Here is a 17,999-nt window from a genome sequence, read left to right on the forward strand (position 1 = left end):
ATACATTTTATTGACATCTATAGAATAAAAAAACTAAAAAACACGGAACAAGTATTAGAATTGATAAAATAAACATTTGGTGTAAATTTAAAATTTCTACAGTTATTCGTTTGTGAATAACAACAAAATAAGAATATCGGTACAACAGAAATTGAGTCCAATGTTGTAATTCAAATGTTCATAAAAATATAATTTGACTATCCGGAAGACATTTTTTATTCGATAAAAGTAGACAAAAATTACGAAGAATCATGTATTGAATTTTTAAATCTTACCTATGTATTGTATTAAAATTTGAAGTATTTTTAGTAAACAAATACAATTTTATTCTCATTTATAAAAATAAAATAAAATAAAAATATTGAGCATTTCAAAAACTTAAAAATATTTGAAATGTTTTGAAAATTTTATCAAGTGAAAATTTCATTTGTTTACGGTAATTTGTTATAGAATACATCAATATCTAAAATATATTTTCTCACAAATCGATTTAACGTACAGATTCCCGTTTTTCCTTAATTTGTTTTTTTTTTTTGTTTTTCCTAGTAGTTTTGAAAACTACTGGAATTTCAAAAATTTGACCTCTCCAATGCGCCAACTAGATTTACTCTCTAACCGGAAAGCTACCGAAGTTGAAAATCAAAGCATTATTTTGATAACTTATCGTGTACACAGACAAAAAAATACACATCGTAAAATCAATAATACATTCCATACTCCGCTCAGAATCTAAAATATATTATAGTTAGTAATCGTGTTATAAAAATAATTGTTTACTGATTTTTTTCAATTTTATTCATATGATATCTTAATGTATGACAATCTTCGTATTTATTTATATTAAGTAATAATAATCGCGATGTTATAGATAATAGCTGAACATCCGCTGAGACGAGCTACCGGTCAAGACGGAATAAGGTCAACACCAAATGTCCAGACATTTTTTATAGTTCTGATCTGAATATTTATGTATTTAAATGACGTCAAAATCCCGTCAAATATGTTGCAAAAAAAATTATTCTTATAACATATTATTACACCATCGGCCAGACAGTTTCGGGGCGATGATATCATCACAATGTTTTGGTTAATTCGAATCACAGCTAGCCCGTCATAGACTAATGACGCGTGCATGTTGATATTGTGTCTCGCTCATTTTCCGGTGGCAAAACTTACCCTTCCAGCTGCAATGCCCATGCAAAACCTATTGAGCTCAAGGTAAATGTGGCACAAACGTGGTTGGCCAAGAATTGCGTGACCGGTGGTCAACAGTCGCCAACAGCGCGAGGGGTGTGCTTGTCGGCCTTCTATAAACTCCATCCGTAGTCTTACCACCGTACAAGCCAAGCGTATGGCGATTACGGCAGTGGCCGAAATTACAATATTGTTATTATTTTTGCTGTTATAATATTATGAATTATTACAAATCTGTTGATCTCTGTTTGGATATATTTGCGTTATTTTTCGTCTCACACGAGTGACGATCATTCGGCTCTTCTACTTCCTGCAGTCAAAACAACGCGTTTTGGAATTGAAAGTGAGTAGACAAAGTGTAGTGCTATTTTTAATACTATATAATATGCAATGCGTAGGTAAATTAATTCAATAACATTTGCATTAGGATGTGTTTAACAACTCTATTAAAAGTTATAAAGACTGAATTAATATACGTTTAATAATAATTATTAATTAAAATAAACTTAAAGACTTATAATAATATACAGATTCAACTATGGTTTCGATACTAAATAACATATAAAATAAATGTTCAAATCATATTATAAAAAATAAGTAATTCATTTAATACACATAAATACAATAATGTAATATACAAACATTATTGTGTTTATAAACTCTCATATTTTGTATAGATGAGTCAATAAACAGATACAAAGAAAAGATTAGCGTTATTAAAAAATAAATATTATACAGGCGTAATGTGTTTTTAGGTCATTTTGATTTAAAATTTTACGGTAGCAGAAGGGTGAATTTGAATGCAATATACTATATAAGGTACTAAACCATAATAATATTCGTTCGACCTTATTCACTATTTAGTGTAGTGTTTACACAAAATATTAAATTATTTAAGATATACATATATATATACGAATATATATATATATATTTATTTAAATAAGCCTCAAGCCTAGGAATTTACCACAACTGGCACATATTGGTGGGTCTTCTAAATTCTTGCTTCATCAAGTTAGTGATGACCAGTGTGTCGTATACGCATTCTATTTATTGCGGATTCTATCTTCGTTGAGAAGTCCGATGGAGAGGGTCATGTGTGGATGTTATTTTTGATTTCGTTTAGTTTTGAGGTACCTTGTTTCCATGCCCTTAGCCATATATTGTTTGAGATTATTTTTGATATCGATTTAGTGTCGTGAAGGGGGAAACTATTTAGTCTAATAGCATCAGAGGAAGTAATGCTTGACGAGCTTTTTCGTCAGCTCTTTAATTTCCCGAGATTTGGTTGTGGCTATAGGGATCCAAATTAAGGGGATTGAAGATATATACTATATTTTATTTATTCATGTGTATATTGTTATAATGTATTGAGAATAATTCAAATGTATAGGCATATGTGTCACTTATAATTTAGTAAATATATTCAAGTTATCAAATACCTATTGAAATTTAGGAATAATTATAAAATACTATCAGACTTAAATATTATTATTTTATCATACAAACGTTCAAAATTGTACTAGCAATATTTTACATTTATTGGTATCAGGTTTCTATGAATATGAGTGAAGAGTTGAAACATTTATTTGTATACATTTCTAATAACATTTAAAAAAAAGGCTATGTAATATCTTTAATATTGTTATGCTTTTAAGATGAATTTTTATAATTTTAAGTGTACAAAATTATTTCTTGTACACGAAAAATATATTAAATCGAAAAGTTTAAAATAATTATTTTTGTACGTGCTTGAATAGAATAATTAAGCTAAATCAAATAAAAAATCAACTTATATTATCAAATTGTGAATAAGGTTCTTCATATATATTTTCTCATGCAAGTGTCATATATTGTATAAAATTAACTCATAATTAACGTATAGTCAATAATTTTACACATTGAGTATGTTATATATATAGAATAATAAAAGTAAACTGTTGATTATCCTATTCAATAGGACAATATATTATGACACCTAACAATTTTTTTCTTGATACTCGTTAGCAAGTCTTAATATTCGATATCAAACAGTTTAATATATTTCAAAAGTTTTAAAATTGTGCATAGTATTCTTATTCTTATCCACTTTTTTAAAGGTTTTTAATCCTATTAGATATTTTAATATGCATTAACTTTTCCGATTTTCTACTATTCAAATACATAGGTATTATATTATATACTTTTATAAATTATCTATCTATCCTTTTTACTATCATGCTGTTAGAAAGTTCAAGATTGTAATTTTGATTTTAACCTACAAAATCAAATTTTTACCCTTATTTAACATTTACTTAATAAAAAATAAAAAATATATAAATCATATATATTCGAAATATTAATTTTTCGTTCCTATTTTGTTATATACTAAGTAGTGTTTTCTGTAGTCTTATTTATGAGGTATTTTTATAATAAACGAAGGGTATACATAATAATCCTAAATTAATATAAATTATATGTAGGTAGTCAAGGATAAATTACCTTTATGATTTTGTTATAATTTTATAATGAGAATATAATTGACAAAAATGTTAAATTTATTTGCAGTATTTAATAACTGTAATATTAACGTAACGAATAAATATTTATTTGTTTTCGTGGTTTAAAATACATTTTACTTTTAGAAAAAAATTTTATATGAAATTTCTTTTTGTTTTAAATTGTATATTTATATATATATGTATGTATGTATGTATGTATATTGTAATTACCAAAAAGTTAGTTTGTTTTATAATTCTTGGAACATTATTATATAATAGGTATTTATAAAATTCTCAAAACATTTAATGTTATTGTATTGTTTGCATAGTACTATGTTAACTACGAAATCAAATATAATCACAGTAATAATTTATTTTACAGGTTAGCTAATGGAGAAAACCACTTGTATTATATATACATATAAGTACTTTATCATTACATTATTGTGATAAATCTATTTTCACGAAAGTTATGTATGTATAGGTACTTTTGTGGTGATTAGTTGAAATATGACGTGAGATCCAGTTTTATTAAATATTTATTCTTCTTTTTGATATAGAACTACAACTAAAACATATTTGATGAATTGTAAAAATGTTGGCGCCAACTGTCACTATTCAACCATCATCTCGACCATCCAGTACAATGGGAGAGCGAGAAGTTATGGTGTCTGCAGACGGCAGTGAAGAAAAACATGAACCAAATGTCAAAGAGATTGTTGCTCCTGCAAGATTAAACGTCCCTCAGTCCGAAAACAAGTCGGAAAGTGAAGATGAAGATTGTCAAGAAGTAAGATGACGTAACATATTATTACATTCGACGTATACCAACAAAATTACATTTTTTTGTAAAATGTTTAGCATAGGTACTCATTCGAATTATAAAGATATGTTACCAATTTATTACAATCAATTATTTATAGACCATTTTTATCGACTAAAAATAAAAATTGTGTATCTATTATTAGTGAAAGCAACGTGTAGGTTAGGTTATCAATGCAAGATGAATGTATTCAGTATGGTTAGGTATTCAACCCATGCTAAATTAGACAAGTTTTATATTTGTAATGATTATTAACTTTTTACCATAGAAATATCAAAATTGTTACTATTTTTAAATCATTTTAAGTCATACAAAGCCCATATTATATTTAATTTTAAATTATATAGAACAAATACAAATTTAAAACACGATTATATTGAATTAAAAAATGTGATGTTATTTGTTATTTTTTGACGTAAGCCATTTGAATTTTAGTTGTATAATCTGAAATTTTAATGTTCATAAAATAGTTGTGAGATGTAAATAGTTCAAAAGTAAATTAATTATATTATTACTAAATGATGCTACAGGTATAATGCTGACTACTCTCTATACTCTAGGTACTAGGGTAATACTTTTATCATATACATTAGTCAAATATTTACTATATTTTTTATATAAAACAACTCATCGCATTAAATTAATAATTTTTTTTTAATTTATAAATCTTAATTCATGATGATATTAATACGTTTTTATCAGAATCTTAAAATAAAATATCCTGAAATGAATATTTGTCATTTATTTTTGGGGAGTGCCTATCTTTATTTGAACATTTTAAAGTAAATAAGCTGTACATTTCTATGAGTAATTTGTATGATTCATAATTTAAGAGCTAGAGTGGTGTTTATTTGATAATACTGAATTATTTTTAACTTATAAATTGAGTAGAGAATTATTAAAAATAAATTGAAAATGATGCGTATAATGTAAATAAACTTACAACAAATTAGAATATAAGAAATACAGAAATTAGTACCTGTATAAATTGTTACATATAGATCTAATATTTTCAATCAAATATTGAAATAAATTAAATCTATCAATTAAAATTGTAGGTGTCACGTCATACACAACAAATGGGACATAATATCGGACCAGCCGGATATTGGCAGAGTGTACCCAACAGCAGAGCAGCTAGTCCTGGTAATGACAACGGGAGCGAAACATCATCAGTTATGCCTGCTCCAGTCCCTGGATTAGCTGCTTCTAGAGTAGCTAAAGAAAAATATAATCATCTATCCTATTGGAAAGCGAGAAAAGTGAGAAAATGTATTAGGTAGTAAGACATAAGGGGCAGAAAGTAGATACAAATCGTTTTAACATGTTTACCGTAACGTCATAATACTGCAAGACGCAAGTTATTCTAAATGATGTGTAACCCTATTTTACTAAATAATTTGTTTTACATCTTTTTATTATAATCTCTAATAGTGTTAAAAATGATGATACAATAAGCTTAAATTTATATATTGTATGTAAATTTTAATATCTATTTATCTAGTGTATACCACTACAGCTAGTATATGCACTAGTATATAGGTACAGAATGTACCTATTCAATATGCATTAAATATTTAAATATAGTAAAATGAATGATTTTTTTAAATTTTTTATTTGTATGGTAAATTACTGATTGATATAGAGCTGTATGATTATAATTACTATACTTTGAATTTAAATATTTGCCTCCAAACAATCGTGTTTTATCAAAAAATATTTTTACGCTTTATGCTTGTCGATTATCAGTATTAACCAGTAAATGTTATTTAATTTATATAAAGATTAAAAATAATGATTTATAACTACGATTTTAATTTGTATTTTTTTTAATTTGGGGTGTGAAATCGAAAATATGATGAAAAAATGTTTATTTTTAAAAATTTCTTATTAACTTATTAATTGTGTATTTAATTTTTTTAATTTTTTTTATTTCGTAATAATCGTTAAGTATACGATTTATTATTAATACCGAGTGATTCTGTTATAATAAGACAACCATTACTTCAAAAATTATAAATGTTATTGAAAACAATTTTTTACATGGTTTCTAGTTGTTAAAACAACATTTCTAAAAAAATCATATGTAGTTTTTTTTAAATATTTTTTATTCATAACATTTCTTAAGTTTTTATCTTTTTGGAATTATCTTCATACAATTTTAATTTCATATTCCAAAGCAGGATATTTTTTCAATTATTTTGGTACATAAAAATTGAATAAAGAACGATTAGTTTAAGTATTTAAAGTATACAGTTACCCTACAAAATGTTGTTCCACTACTCCGCTTATATCAAACGCATTTAATACTTATTAATCATAAAATTCTCATCCTAAATTTGATTTTTTACATTTGAAAATACCCAGCAAAATATTTTGCTTTCGAAGATGAAATTCAAATAGAATATTAACATTTAATTCAAAATACTAAAAACTAAAAAATAAATAAATAATAGAACATAAAATATAATTTTTTCATACAAATGTTGTTTTGTAACGATTTGAAACCATATAAAAAACTATTTACAAGAACATAAATACTTATAAATACTTTTTGAATAACGGGTGTCCTATGTTAAATGAATCACCCAAAGATAAATATATCTTTCTCAGAACCATATTTAGATCATTGTTCCGCGGCAAACGTTTTGAATGTTCCTTTTAAATAAAATTATAAGTATTATAACATTTCATTATTCTAATGATTTTTAAAATCGTTAAATAATTGGGTATACTTTGACGAATCTATAGTATCATTGTATTAATACCTATCATTTTATTAAACTTTGTTAAAAAAAAATATTTATTATTTAGTGTATTCATGACTTTAAACAATACAACATAAGCTTAAGCATATAGTTAATATACTTGTTATATTTTTAGGTAACATTTTTTAAAAACGGTGATTTATACTTTCCTGGATTAGAGCTACGGTTCAGACCTGGGAGAGATATTGGAAATTTAGAAGCATTATTTGACAAATTATCAGCACGAATGGATTTACCTCGTGGAGCTCGATATTTATTTTCTATGGATGGCGGCAGGGTTGTCAGCTTAGATCAATTAGAAGATGATCAGTCATACGTGGTTTCCTCTTATAAAAGTTTCAAGGTATTTATGTAATACAATTTTAATTGAATGACAAAATTAAAATTTCAAAGTAAATTGTGTTTGTTTAATTACATGTTATCCTATTTTATTTTATGGTAAGATACATTACAGCTATTCTACCCAATACTTTATAAAAAGTTCATAATGTGATTAAACATGATTAATTAAAAACTGTTATATTATGCTTAATTGTATATGAAGATTGCAATAACCAATGTTGGTTGAAATATAGTCACAATTGAAGTTAAAACTTCCGAGCAATGTAAAATCAGAGTGCCATTATATTAGTATATCACATAGGTAGTCATGACACAATGATACGTACAATTCAAACTATATAAACATTTGCCGCCGTAATTTATAAGAAATAAGCGAGTAAGCCCCCAATAAAATAATTCCAATAATGTAAGTTATACTATATAAACAATATAATTGGTATAATTATTTAAGTACTTAATTATATTATGTATCGAATTAACAAATAAATTAGGCTTAAGTATTATTTGAGTTATATATGCCTTAAATACAATTTAAAAACACTTTAAGGGTAAGGAAAAATTTAAAGATTTAAGGTTATTGAGACTCGATTGTGTATTATAGACAGGGACTCTTAAACAGAACCTGACAAAAAAATAAAAATGAAATAAAATAAAATGCTACTGAAACGTATGACAAAAAATGTGAAAATTATATGGTCAATAAATAATTTAAGAAATACCTATAAGTACTCATGTTAAGAAATTCCCAGAAATAATATTTTGGAAAAAGTTATTATGTTTTAAATTAATTTAAAATAAAATTGTTCTTATAATCCAATTTAAAAATTGGCTATCTTGAATTTCTCTAAAAAAAACTCAAATTTAAATTTTTAATTTTTAGTATTAAAAAATAAAAGTAATTTTTTGTAATAAACTATACATAAAAATAAGAACAATCAATTTATTTTTCTATTAATAGAACTGAATGTTGAACAATTGATTTATTTTAAATATTGCATATATTGTTTTATTAATTACTATGGGATGTAACAACAATTGTTTTTTAATTATACCTATGTTGAATCTAAAAACTGAGTGAGTGGTTAATGGTATAATTGTATATTTGTATAAATAGGTAAAACTTAATCTAAATATTTTGAAGATTATATTTTGTTCATAGAAATTATTACGTAATATAAATACGCAATCTCAAAAAGTTTCTATTCTGAGCAATTGATATTTGTTGATTTACAATACCTATTGAATATAATAACTTTGATTGATGCATTGAAGAAAAAAGTGATTTTTTAATTAGATATCTAATTTTGATAAAATTTCAACTTAAAAATTTGATAAAATCAATTAATAACGAGTTTTATGTTAAAGTTTCAAGCTATTTGACTTATTAATAATGTTTTTCTAATTTAATTATAAATCAAAAAAAAAAAAATTAAAAATATAGACAATTTTAAATGTCAATATTTTGCATGAAAAGTGAAAATATATTTTGTAAATTATATTAGGTTAGATTATAATGTAGAAAAGGAAGAAAGTATTAATATAAACATATTTTGTGAAAGTACATAAATAAAATTTGTATTAACGGTTATACAATTTTAAACATTTTTACAACTAGTGTAAATTTTTTTATTCAAAGGGCAGGTTTCATCTTATTTTGTGTTTCCTGATTGTTTTGAAAAAAACTGAAAATGTTCCACTCTAAAGTGCTAACAAAATTCAATTGGCTAATAGAATTTATAATAATATTTTTGGAATTTTATATAATATTGTATTTTGTAATAATTATAAATAAAAGAGTATAAATACATTAGTCAATAAAATAATAAATATTCTAATTATTAGTGGCATTTAATGTAATAATTTGTCAAAAAAAATAGATGTAATTCGATGTATTATATTTTGTTATGATAATTACTGACAGATTTTATAAGATATAATCTACTGATATTCTTGTTTTTATATTATTTATTAATTTTTAATTTTAAAGTTATCTATATTATTTGTATCATTTATTATATTTATTATTTATTGCAAAATACAATATTTGGCAAAAAGAATGGATTAAAATGAATAACAAATTAAATGAGATAAAAAGAACTATCGAAAAATGGGAAAACCCAATGTCGTTCAAAAGAAGAGGTCATACTTAATCGCCTCAGAATAGGCCATACGCATCACACGTAACCTTATGAAAAAAGAGCCACCAAAAATATGCCTTAAATGTGGAATTACAACTACAATAAAACACATTATTACCGAACACAAAAGAGACAAGACAAAAATTCAACATACCGGAACACCTACATTACGCACTGGGCCCTGACGAAGAATCCATCCAAAATATAATTTTATATTTTAAAGATATTGAATTGTACAATTTAATTTAAATTATCATTATGTGTAAAAACAAGCCAATGGTTACGTTACCGAGACTTTTTCCTTAATAAAAAAAAAAATACAATATTATTTATAATTGAATTGAAATTATCAAAATTTATTTCAATCATTTTATACTATTTTACTTTTTTTTTATAAATTATTTTATATTTTATTAATTCTTTGTAAATTTACCTTCCCTATTTTACCGGCTATATAATATATACCGTAATAATATTATATATAATAATATAGTCTTGGGGGGGGGGGGGGTTACAAAAAAGGCACTTTCGGGGGCAGTTGGTTCACGTCCGTTTAATTTTGAGATTCTTGTTTATGACATGTCATATATATTTAAAAGAATATTTGATACTTACTACAATTAATTTTAAATAAAATATTTTGGAATCATTTATTTTTTTTTTTTTTTTTTATTATTATTAAAATAGAATATTTATAATCTGTAACATAAGTACAATAAACAAATTTTTTTTTAACATAATATTTACACAATGATAAAATATGAGGAGGGAGGCTGTTCTGCGACAGAACCCTCAATATTTTATTTAAAATTAATTGTAGTAAAATCAGATATTCTTTTAAATATATGTGACATGTCATAAACAAGAATCTCAAAATTAAATGGACGTGAACCAGATGCCCCCGAAAATGCTTTTTTGTATCCCCCCCCCAGACTACCTTGAAAAAATATACCAATTGCACTCATATTTAAATAAATATATATATATATATATATATTATTACGATATATAGCCGGTAAAATAGGCAAGGTAAATATACAAAGAATTAATAAAATATAAAATTATTTATAAAAAAAAAAAGTAAAATAGTATAAAATGATTGAAATAAATTTTGATAATTTCAATTATAAATGATATTGTATTTTGTAATAAATAATAAATATATGTAAAAAATTAATCATAATATGAAATGTACTAACAAAATCATTGTAATAACTAATATTATGTCATTGTTAATTGTAAAACGTCAGCCAGTGGCCTTCGCTGCCGAGGCTTATTCTAATAAGAAAAAATGAAAATGAAAAATTAATAAATATAAAAACGAAAATTTCAGTAGATTATATCTTATAAAATCTGTTAGTAATTATCATAACAAAATATAATACATCATCGAATTGTATCTATTTTTGACAAATTATTACATTGATTTATTGACTAATGTATTTATACTATTTTTTTTTTTTTATTGATCTATTTTTACAACCCGGCATCATAGGCCATTAGTTACAGTTTTTTTTTGTAGATACTTTTGTTACATAATTATATTTACATTATTATATTTGGTCTATTAAATTAATTGATTTTAAAAAATTAATTATTTTCCTGTTTTGAGCGGGATCCGGACCGAGTAATGAATCAAGTGTTTTTGTAATGTTGAAGTTTATTCGTTCTTGTTGATAGAGTTGGCATTCCGTTTGTATGTATTTGATGGTTAGGGGAGTCCCACATCCTTCACATGTGGGAGGTTCTTCTTTTGCCATGAGGTATCCATGTGTTAATTTGGAGTATCCAATTCTGAGTCGATTTATAGTGGTTTCTTCTTTTCTGTTGAAACCATGATTTTCCCATCTGAATGTTGTTCTTTTTATCTGGTTTAGCTTTGTGTCTTGATCGTTCCAGAGTAAATGCCATATTTACTTATTTGTGTTTTAACTGCCTTTTTGATGTCGTCATATGAGGAGATCTTTAGCTTGGTTGTGTCTGTATTGGATGATTTATACTATTATGTTTATAATTATTACAAAATACAATATTATATATGATTCCAAAAATATTATCATAAATTCTATTAGCTAATTGAATTTTGTTAGCACTTTAGAGCAGAACATTTTCAGTTTTTTTAAAAATAATCAGGAAACACAAAATAAGGTAAAACCCGTCTTTAAATAAAAAAAATTATACTGAATCATTTATTGTTAAATTTTTTTTTCTGGGACTCTTATATTTTAAAAAGACACGTTGGAAAAATATTTTATCATGCAATTAAATTTTATATATGTATTTATATATACATTATGGTTACCTTCTATATATTTTCGATATTTTGTAACTAAGGTACCTATATGACTTATGAGTAATCTAATATGAAATATTCAAATCTTAAATAAAATTGTAAAATTTTTATAAATTTCTAACTTAATATAATTTGCAGACTTTAATAATTTTTAATAATTTTTTTCAAATTTTTCTTTCAGTCATCTATAAAAAAATAAGCAGGATTTCTTTTCAAATAATTTTTTTACAACAATTATAACGACTTATGAGTAATCTTGTATTACATTTTCAAACTTTTAACGACGATCATTTAAAAAAAAAAAAGCCGGGTAAGTCGTGTATGTCGCTCTGCTGTACAGTAGGTTACAAGTGGGTTACTGTAATGGATGGAATTAAATTTGAATCCAATGATATTATATCATTGTATACGAAAAACGATTCTGAGCGAAGACAATTTATCTGTCTAGGATATATTATAGATTATTAAACATTTTCAAATCTTAGATTTAAAAAGAAAAATTTTTATGAATTTCTAGTTTGAAATAATTTCTGAATTTTCGTGATTTTTTAATAATATGTTGTCAAAACTCAAACTTTGAATGTTTAAAAAAAAATGTGTCTATGTATTCCTTTTATTTTGCAACTGCTATTGTAAAAATATGTTAGGAGCCTTATATTAAATTTTCAAGCTTTTCTACCGAACAAATACATTTTTATCGATATTTATAGAAAAAAAAAACTAAAAAAGTTTAAAAATTAAAATGTCAGTAAACAGCTCAAAACAAATCTAAATATTTTGAAAATTGTATCAAATATAGAAAATTCCTATATAAATATTCAGTGAAAATTTCAAGTATCTGCGGCCATTTGTTTTAGTCTTTTAGAGTTATACCAAAATAAGAAAATCACTAAATGTGAAATCCAGTGAAAATCCAATGTTGTAAAAATTTAAATTTCAAATGCTCATAAAAATTTAATTTGAATTTCCGGTGGACTTTTTATTTGTGATAAAGTTTGAAAAACTTGTAAGGAATCTTGTATTAAATTTTGAAATCTTAGATTTAAAAAGAAAATTTTTTATGAATTTCTAGCTTAAAATAATTTGTGAATTTTCGTGATTTTTCGTATTTTGTCAAAATTCAAATTTTGAATGCTTATAAAAAAAAATTGTGACTATGAATTTCTTTTATTTTTCAACTTCTATTGTAACAATATGTTAAGAGCCTTGTATTAAATTTTCAAGCTTTTCTGCCTAACAAATAAATTTTTATCGATATGAATTTAAAAAAAACTAATAATGATCGAAAATTTCAAATGCCTATGAATAGTTCAACTTTAGTCGAAATTTTTTGAAAATTGCATGGTGGATAGAATATACTTATATAAACATTTGGTGAAAATTTCATGTATCTATGGTCATTTGTTTTAAAGTTACATCAAAAACCAAAATCGATTTTGTCGAAAAATGAGTTTGCGTAAAATTTCCCGTTTTTCCCTTAATTTTTAGTTTGTTTTTCTCGATTATTTAGAAAAGTATTAAGAATTTTTTACTTTTGACCCCCCAAACTACCAACTAGTTTCTCTTTCTGATCGAACGAGGTACTGAAGTCAAGATCAAGAATCGAAGCACTTTTACTGCCCTAAATCGTGTTGACAGACACAAAAAAAAAAAAAAACACACATCGTGGTAAAATCAATACATTCATCGCTCCGCTCAGAATCTAAAATTGGGCAAGTGAGTATCGCTCTACTGTATAGTGGAGACGGAGAGTAGGTTACTATAATGGATGTGTTAAATTTGAATGCGGTGACAGGGGTATCATTGATGCAACAAACGATTCTAAACGGAGATGATTTGTCAGTCTAGGATATATTATATTACCTATATTTAAATTATAATATATTATATATGAGTACAATATTTGAATATAAATTTTATACGCTCACAAAATGTTTTCTATATTGACTCAAAATATAAGTAAAAAAAAAAAATATACATCATTTATAAATCAATACGTCATCCTCATTTCGTTCAGAATCTAAAATATAAATATACTAAAATATTTATCATTCCAATAAATACCTTACACAGAGTCATAATATATTGAAAATGTTATATCTTGGAGAGAAATAGAAAATAATTTTATAATAGTTATAACTATTTTATGAAGATTTAAAGTATCTATGCGACTATATATTATATTATTTTTTGTGTTGATAATTCAAACATATTTTGTTTCATGTATTAATGTATGCTTTTTCTTAATTTTTAAATATCTTAAAAATAATTATCTGACTAAAATTGTTACTCCTTGTTAAAATATCCAATTTTATCCAAATTTGATACTAAAATGTATATAAGATTATTACCCACATTAAGGTAAAGATAAGAGATAAGATATGATAAACTATTTATCTAAAGTTAATTAATTAAGGTTGTATTGTATTTAAATATTTTTTATTAGATTTTTCATAATAATGTTTTTTTTTATAAGTTTTAAATACAAAATTTTGTTTTTATTGAATATAAATTATAAACCCATTTTTAAAGTTTTTTAGGGCATTTTTTTAGTGCATTTTTTGATGTTAAAGCATTTTTTAAGGCATTAAATCGTATTTTTTAAGGCATTTTTCTTGTTTTTTAGAGCATTTAAATCCGTTTCCTAGTAATAACTCATAATCAGCCAACGTATAATTTGGTCGGATTACCGAACTAGAACTGCCAAAGTCAGGGGCTGCGTCAACCTGGCCCCCAACTTTATTTTTTAATTTTTAAGTTTTCAGTTAATTTACAAATTTGGAAATTAGACTTACAATTATTTACAGGTAATTTACAATTGTTTACAATTAGTCCGGAAGCGATCAGACACATCGCGTGGGGGCTGTATGAAATTTGCCCCCCGAAAACTTATTTTTGAATCAACGGCCATGGGGAGTGTTTTCAAATTTGGGTATTAAATTTATAATTATTTACAATTGTTTGCAACAATTTTGAAAATGTTTGCACAAAGTTGGGGGGCCAACTTCATTAATTCACGAGGGGCCACTATGTAGAAATACTAGAAACTTTAACCAACTATTCAATATTTATTAGAAAATTATTACCTAGTTATTTAATAGTTATATTATCTATTTAATATTTATTATTTATATCATTTATTATTTATATACAACTATTTATATGACATAAGTCATAACTAATAATATAGTTAAGTAAATTTTAAATTTTTTCAATTAGGAACCTTATTTATTTTTATTAATAAGCAGACTTTTTTTTCAAAAATGTTGATGCATCTAAATCAAAATTCAAACTAGTAGTTTTCGAGTTATGTAACTTTGTGCCTTAAGGATATTATGTCTGTAGTAATGGGGGTTAAGTAAATAGGTTAAGTAAAGTAAATAGAATACACATATTATCAACACAACACATAATAGAAAATATCATATATAACCACATGGATTCCCATTTTGAATAAATAAATTTAATATGCATTTTATAATTTATTATGCAAGATATTAAAATTTCATTTTTGTATATTGTGATGCTGTAAACTCAGTAAAAATCGTATATAAGTATAGTCTAATAGTCCCACATAATAAATTAAATTTAAAATATTAAAATATAAAGTAAATATTTTTTTTAAATATAGGAGAGTGCATTTTACAGTTAATAAATTGTTATTATAACAAAAAAATAATCAACGAAATAATATGAAAGGTCGTAACCTTGTGAAGTGAAGTTTCCAAAATGTAAGTGCCATAAATTAATGTACCACAAATATATAATTATGAGTGTTGATTTGAATAACTCCAACTCCCAAGTACTACATTCATTACTACTATACACACTTTGCACGCTAACTATTAAACCTTGTCACATCGAATTAAATTAATATTTATTAAAGTCATGTTCGTTTAAAATTATTCATAGTATTTCCATGCAGTCTACAATAACATTATTTGTGGTTTATAAAATGCAATTTATTGTAATAATTTGTATTTTGGGTCAATATATTTTTTTAATTAAATGAATCAATGTAAAATAAAGATTTAAAACAATTTAAATATAAGAATATTATGCAAAGGAATTGTTAAAAATAGGAATTCATAGAATAACTAGTAGATATTATTTTTTTTTATGACAAAATATTTTGTACAAAAGCTCAATAGATGCAACGTCTTTTTCTGGTGACTTAATGTTAATACAATAGTAATAATAATAATAATTATATAATAGTCATAATGATAACATTAATCATAAGTTGCTGTATTTTAAAAACATTCCTGAACTTGGAAGTTTGCATAAAAATATTTAAGATTTTATTACAAAAGTTGTTTAGGTATACTAAATAGGTTTATAGTATAATATTATTTAATTATCGTTATAATTTGTTTAGTATTTTAAATTTTGAGCGATGACTGTACTGGTTTTAGAATAATGCGTTTTTTTGTCTGACAACACATTGGACATTTGGTATACAAAAAGCAAAGAAATTTGAAGCATAAAAATAATAAGTGTTCTTGATAAAGTGTAATTATCGTATTGTATCCTTAATTGTTACTTTGGGGAATAGTAAGTAGAAATTTCCACAGTGCACCCTAATTTATAATATATAATATAGGTATTTTTTTTTTTATTAATTAAAGGCTTCAAATACAATGTTTATTAGCCTACAATGGTTTACATGTTTAATTTATAATATAATGAAATTGATAGTTGTGATGTGCTGTCTTTGGTTCTTGTCTTATATGTTGGTTGTAAGGTCGGCCATCTTGATGAAGTTAACAATGTTTTTTTCTTGTCCTGGTCCGAGTGCGTCTTTGAGTGAGGAGGTGTTTATTTTTGCTTTTGATCTAGCGTTATGGTAAGTGGGGCATAATATAGGTATTATATCGTCGGAATTTGTGAAGAATATTATTATTTATATTTAAAATTTTAAAAGTATATTTACTTTACATTTAATAAGAGCTAGTTACAAGTAATATTATTATGTACAATTGTATTATACCACATGTGTATGAATTTTTTTTGCAATTATTAGTTTGAACATATTTCTAACAACAATATAAATACAAAATAAAATAAATCCTTAGAAATATGGACTGACTTACCATTTTCGCTCAAAATTGTTTTTCGAACACATTGACCTCTAATTGAATTCTAATTTAATACATCCATTATTTCAGTTACTTACTCAATGATGAATGTACAATTTAACAACAGAGGGTCTTCCTCGTTGGTGCAATTATATTTATTTGTTTGTTTAGAGCATTTAGATACTAAGGAGTGAATTATATTAAATTTGAAATTCATGATAAATAATTTATAATTTAATATTTAATATTTAATTATAAGTTAGTATATAAATACTTTATCAATTTAAATATTATTATTTAAAGTTAAAATTGTATTTGGGATGAATTTGTCAAAACCATAGATCTGATATTATAAGATCATAGATTATTGTTATATTATCTATAGTCAAAAATTCCAATAGTTTATTTTAAATATTTATTGGATTTATTATTCTATAAACAGTTATTGATAAATTATGAGGAATTTTGTTACTCGTATTAGTCGTATTACTAAATATTTTATTTTATACCACCAATACCACTAATCATACATAAACTCATATTCGATAAAATATTTTAAGTGCTAATCAAAAAATGCCCTGAATATTTCCAAAACCTATCACTTTTTAATATATATTTTTGTCATCATTACTATTTATCTGAGAATGTGTCTACTTATAATAAGTTTTTCATTTCTTTGTTAAAATTTCCATAAAATACGAATGGCGTTAAAGAAAAAGTTATCTATTGAGTAATAAAAGTAGTAACCCAAAAGTATAGCGATACCTATGGTATTATATTTTAAGTTAATTACTCTTTGTTCGTGTTATGTAGGAGGTAAGGTTTATATACCTATACGGTTTCAAAATATTACATTGCGGGTATGTTATGATTTCGGTTTCGT

At 24.5% G+C, this 17,999-nt stretch overlaps 1 protein-coding gene across 3 annotated transcripts in view; it reads left to right on the forward strand.

The window, feature by feature from the left end:
• The first annotated feature begins 1,280 nt into the window (after positions 1-1,280).
• DCX-EMAP (Doublecortin-domain-containing echinoderm-microtubule-associated protein) overlaps positions 1,281-17,999 on the forward strand; it is a 30,071-nt gene continuing 13,352 nt past the window's right edge. The window contains exons 1-5 of one of the 3 annotated variants that reach the window (XM_015511551.2): positions 1,281-1,537; positions 4,057-4,158; positions 4,235-4,464; positions 5,556-5,759; positions 7,381-7,608. In XM_015511551.2, coding sequence (XP_015367037.1) covers positions 4,270-4,464; positions 5,556-5,759; positions 7,381-7,608 — 627 coding nt within the window. In that variant the 5' untranslated portion in view covers positions 1,281-1,537; positions 4,057-4,158; positions 4,235-4,269. The remainder of the gene's footprint in view (positions 1,538-4,056; positions 4,159-4,234; positions 4,465-5,555; positions 5,760-7,380; positions 7,609-17,999) is intronic. The other 2 variants (XM_015511550.2, XM_089219575.1) reach the window with 2 other exon arrangements.

This window comes from Diuraphis noxia, unplaced genomic scaffold, assembly GCF_037042655.1.
Source record: "Diuraphis noxia isolate RWA-SAM2 unplaced genomic scaffold, SU_Dnox_SAM2 contig0002, whole genome shotgun sequence".
Taxonomy (NCBI): Eukaryota; Metazoa; Arthropoda; class Insecta; order Hemiptera; family Aphididae; genus Diuraphis; species Diuraphis noxia.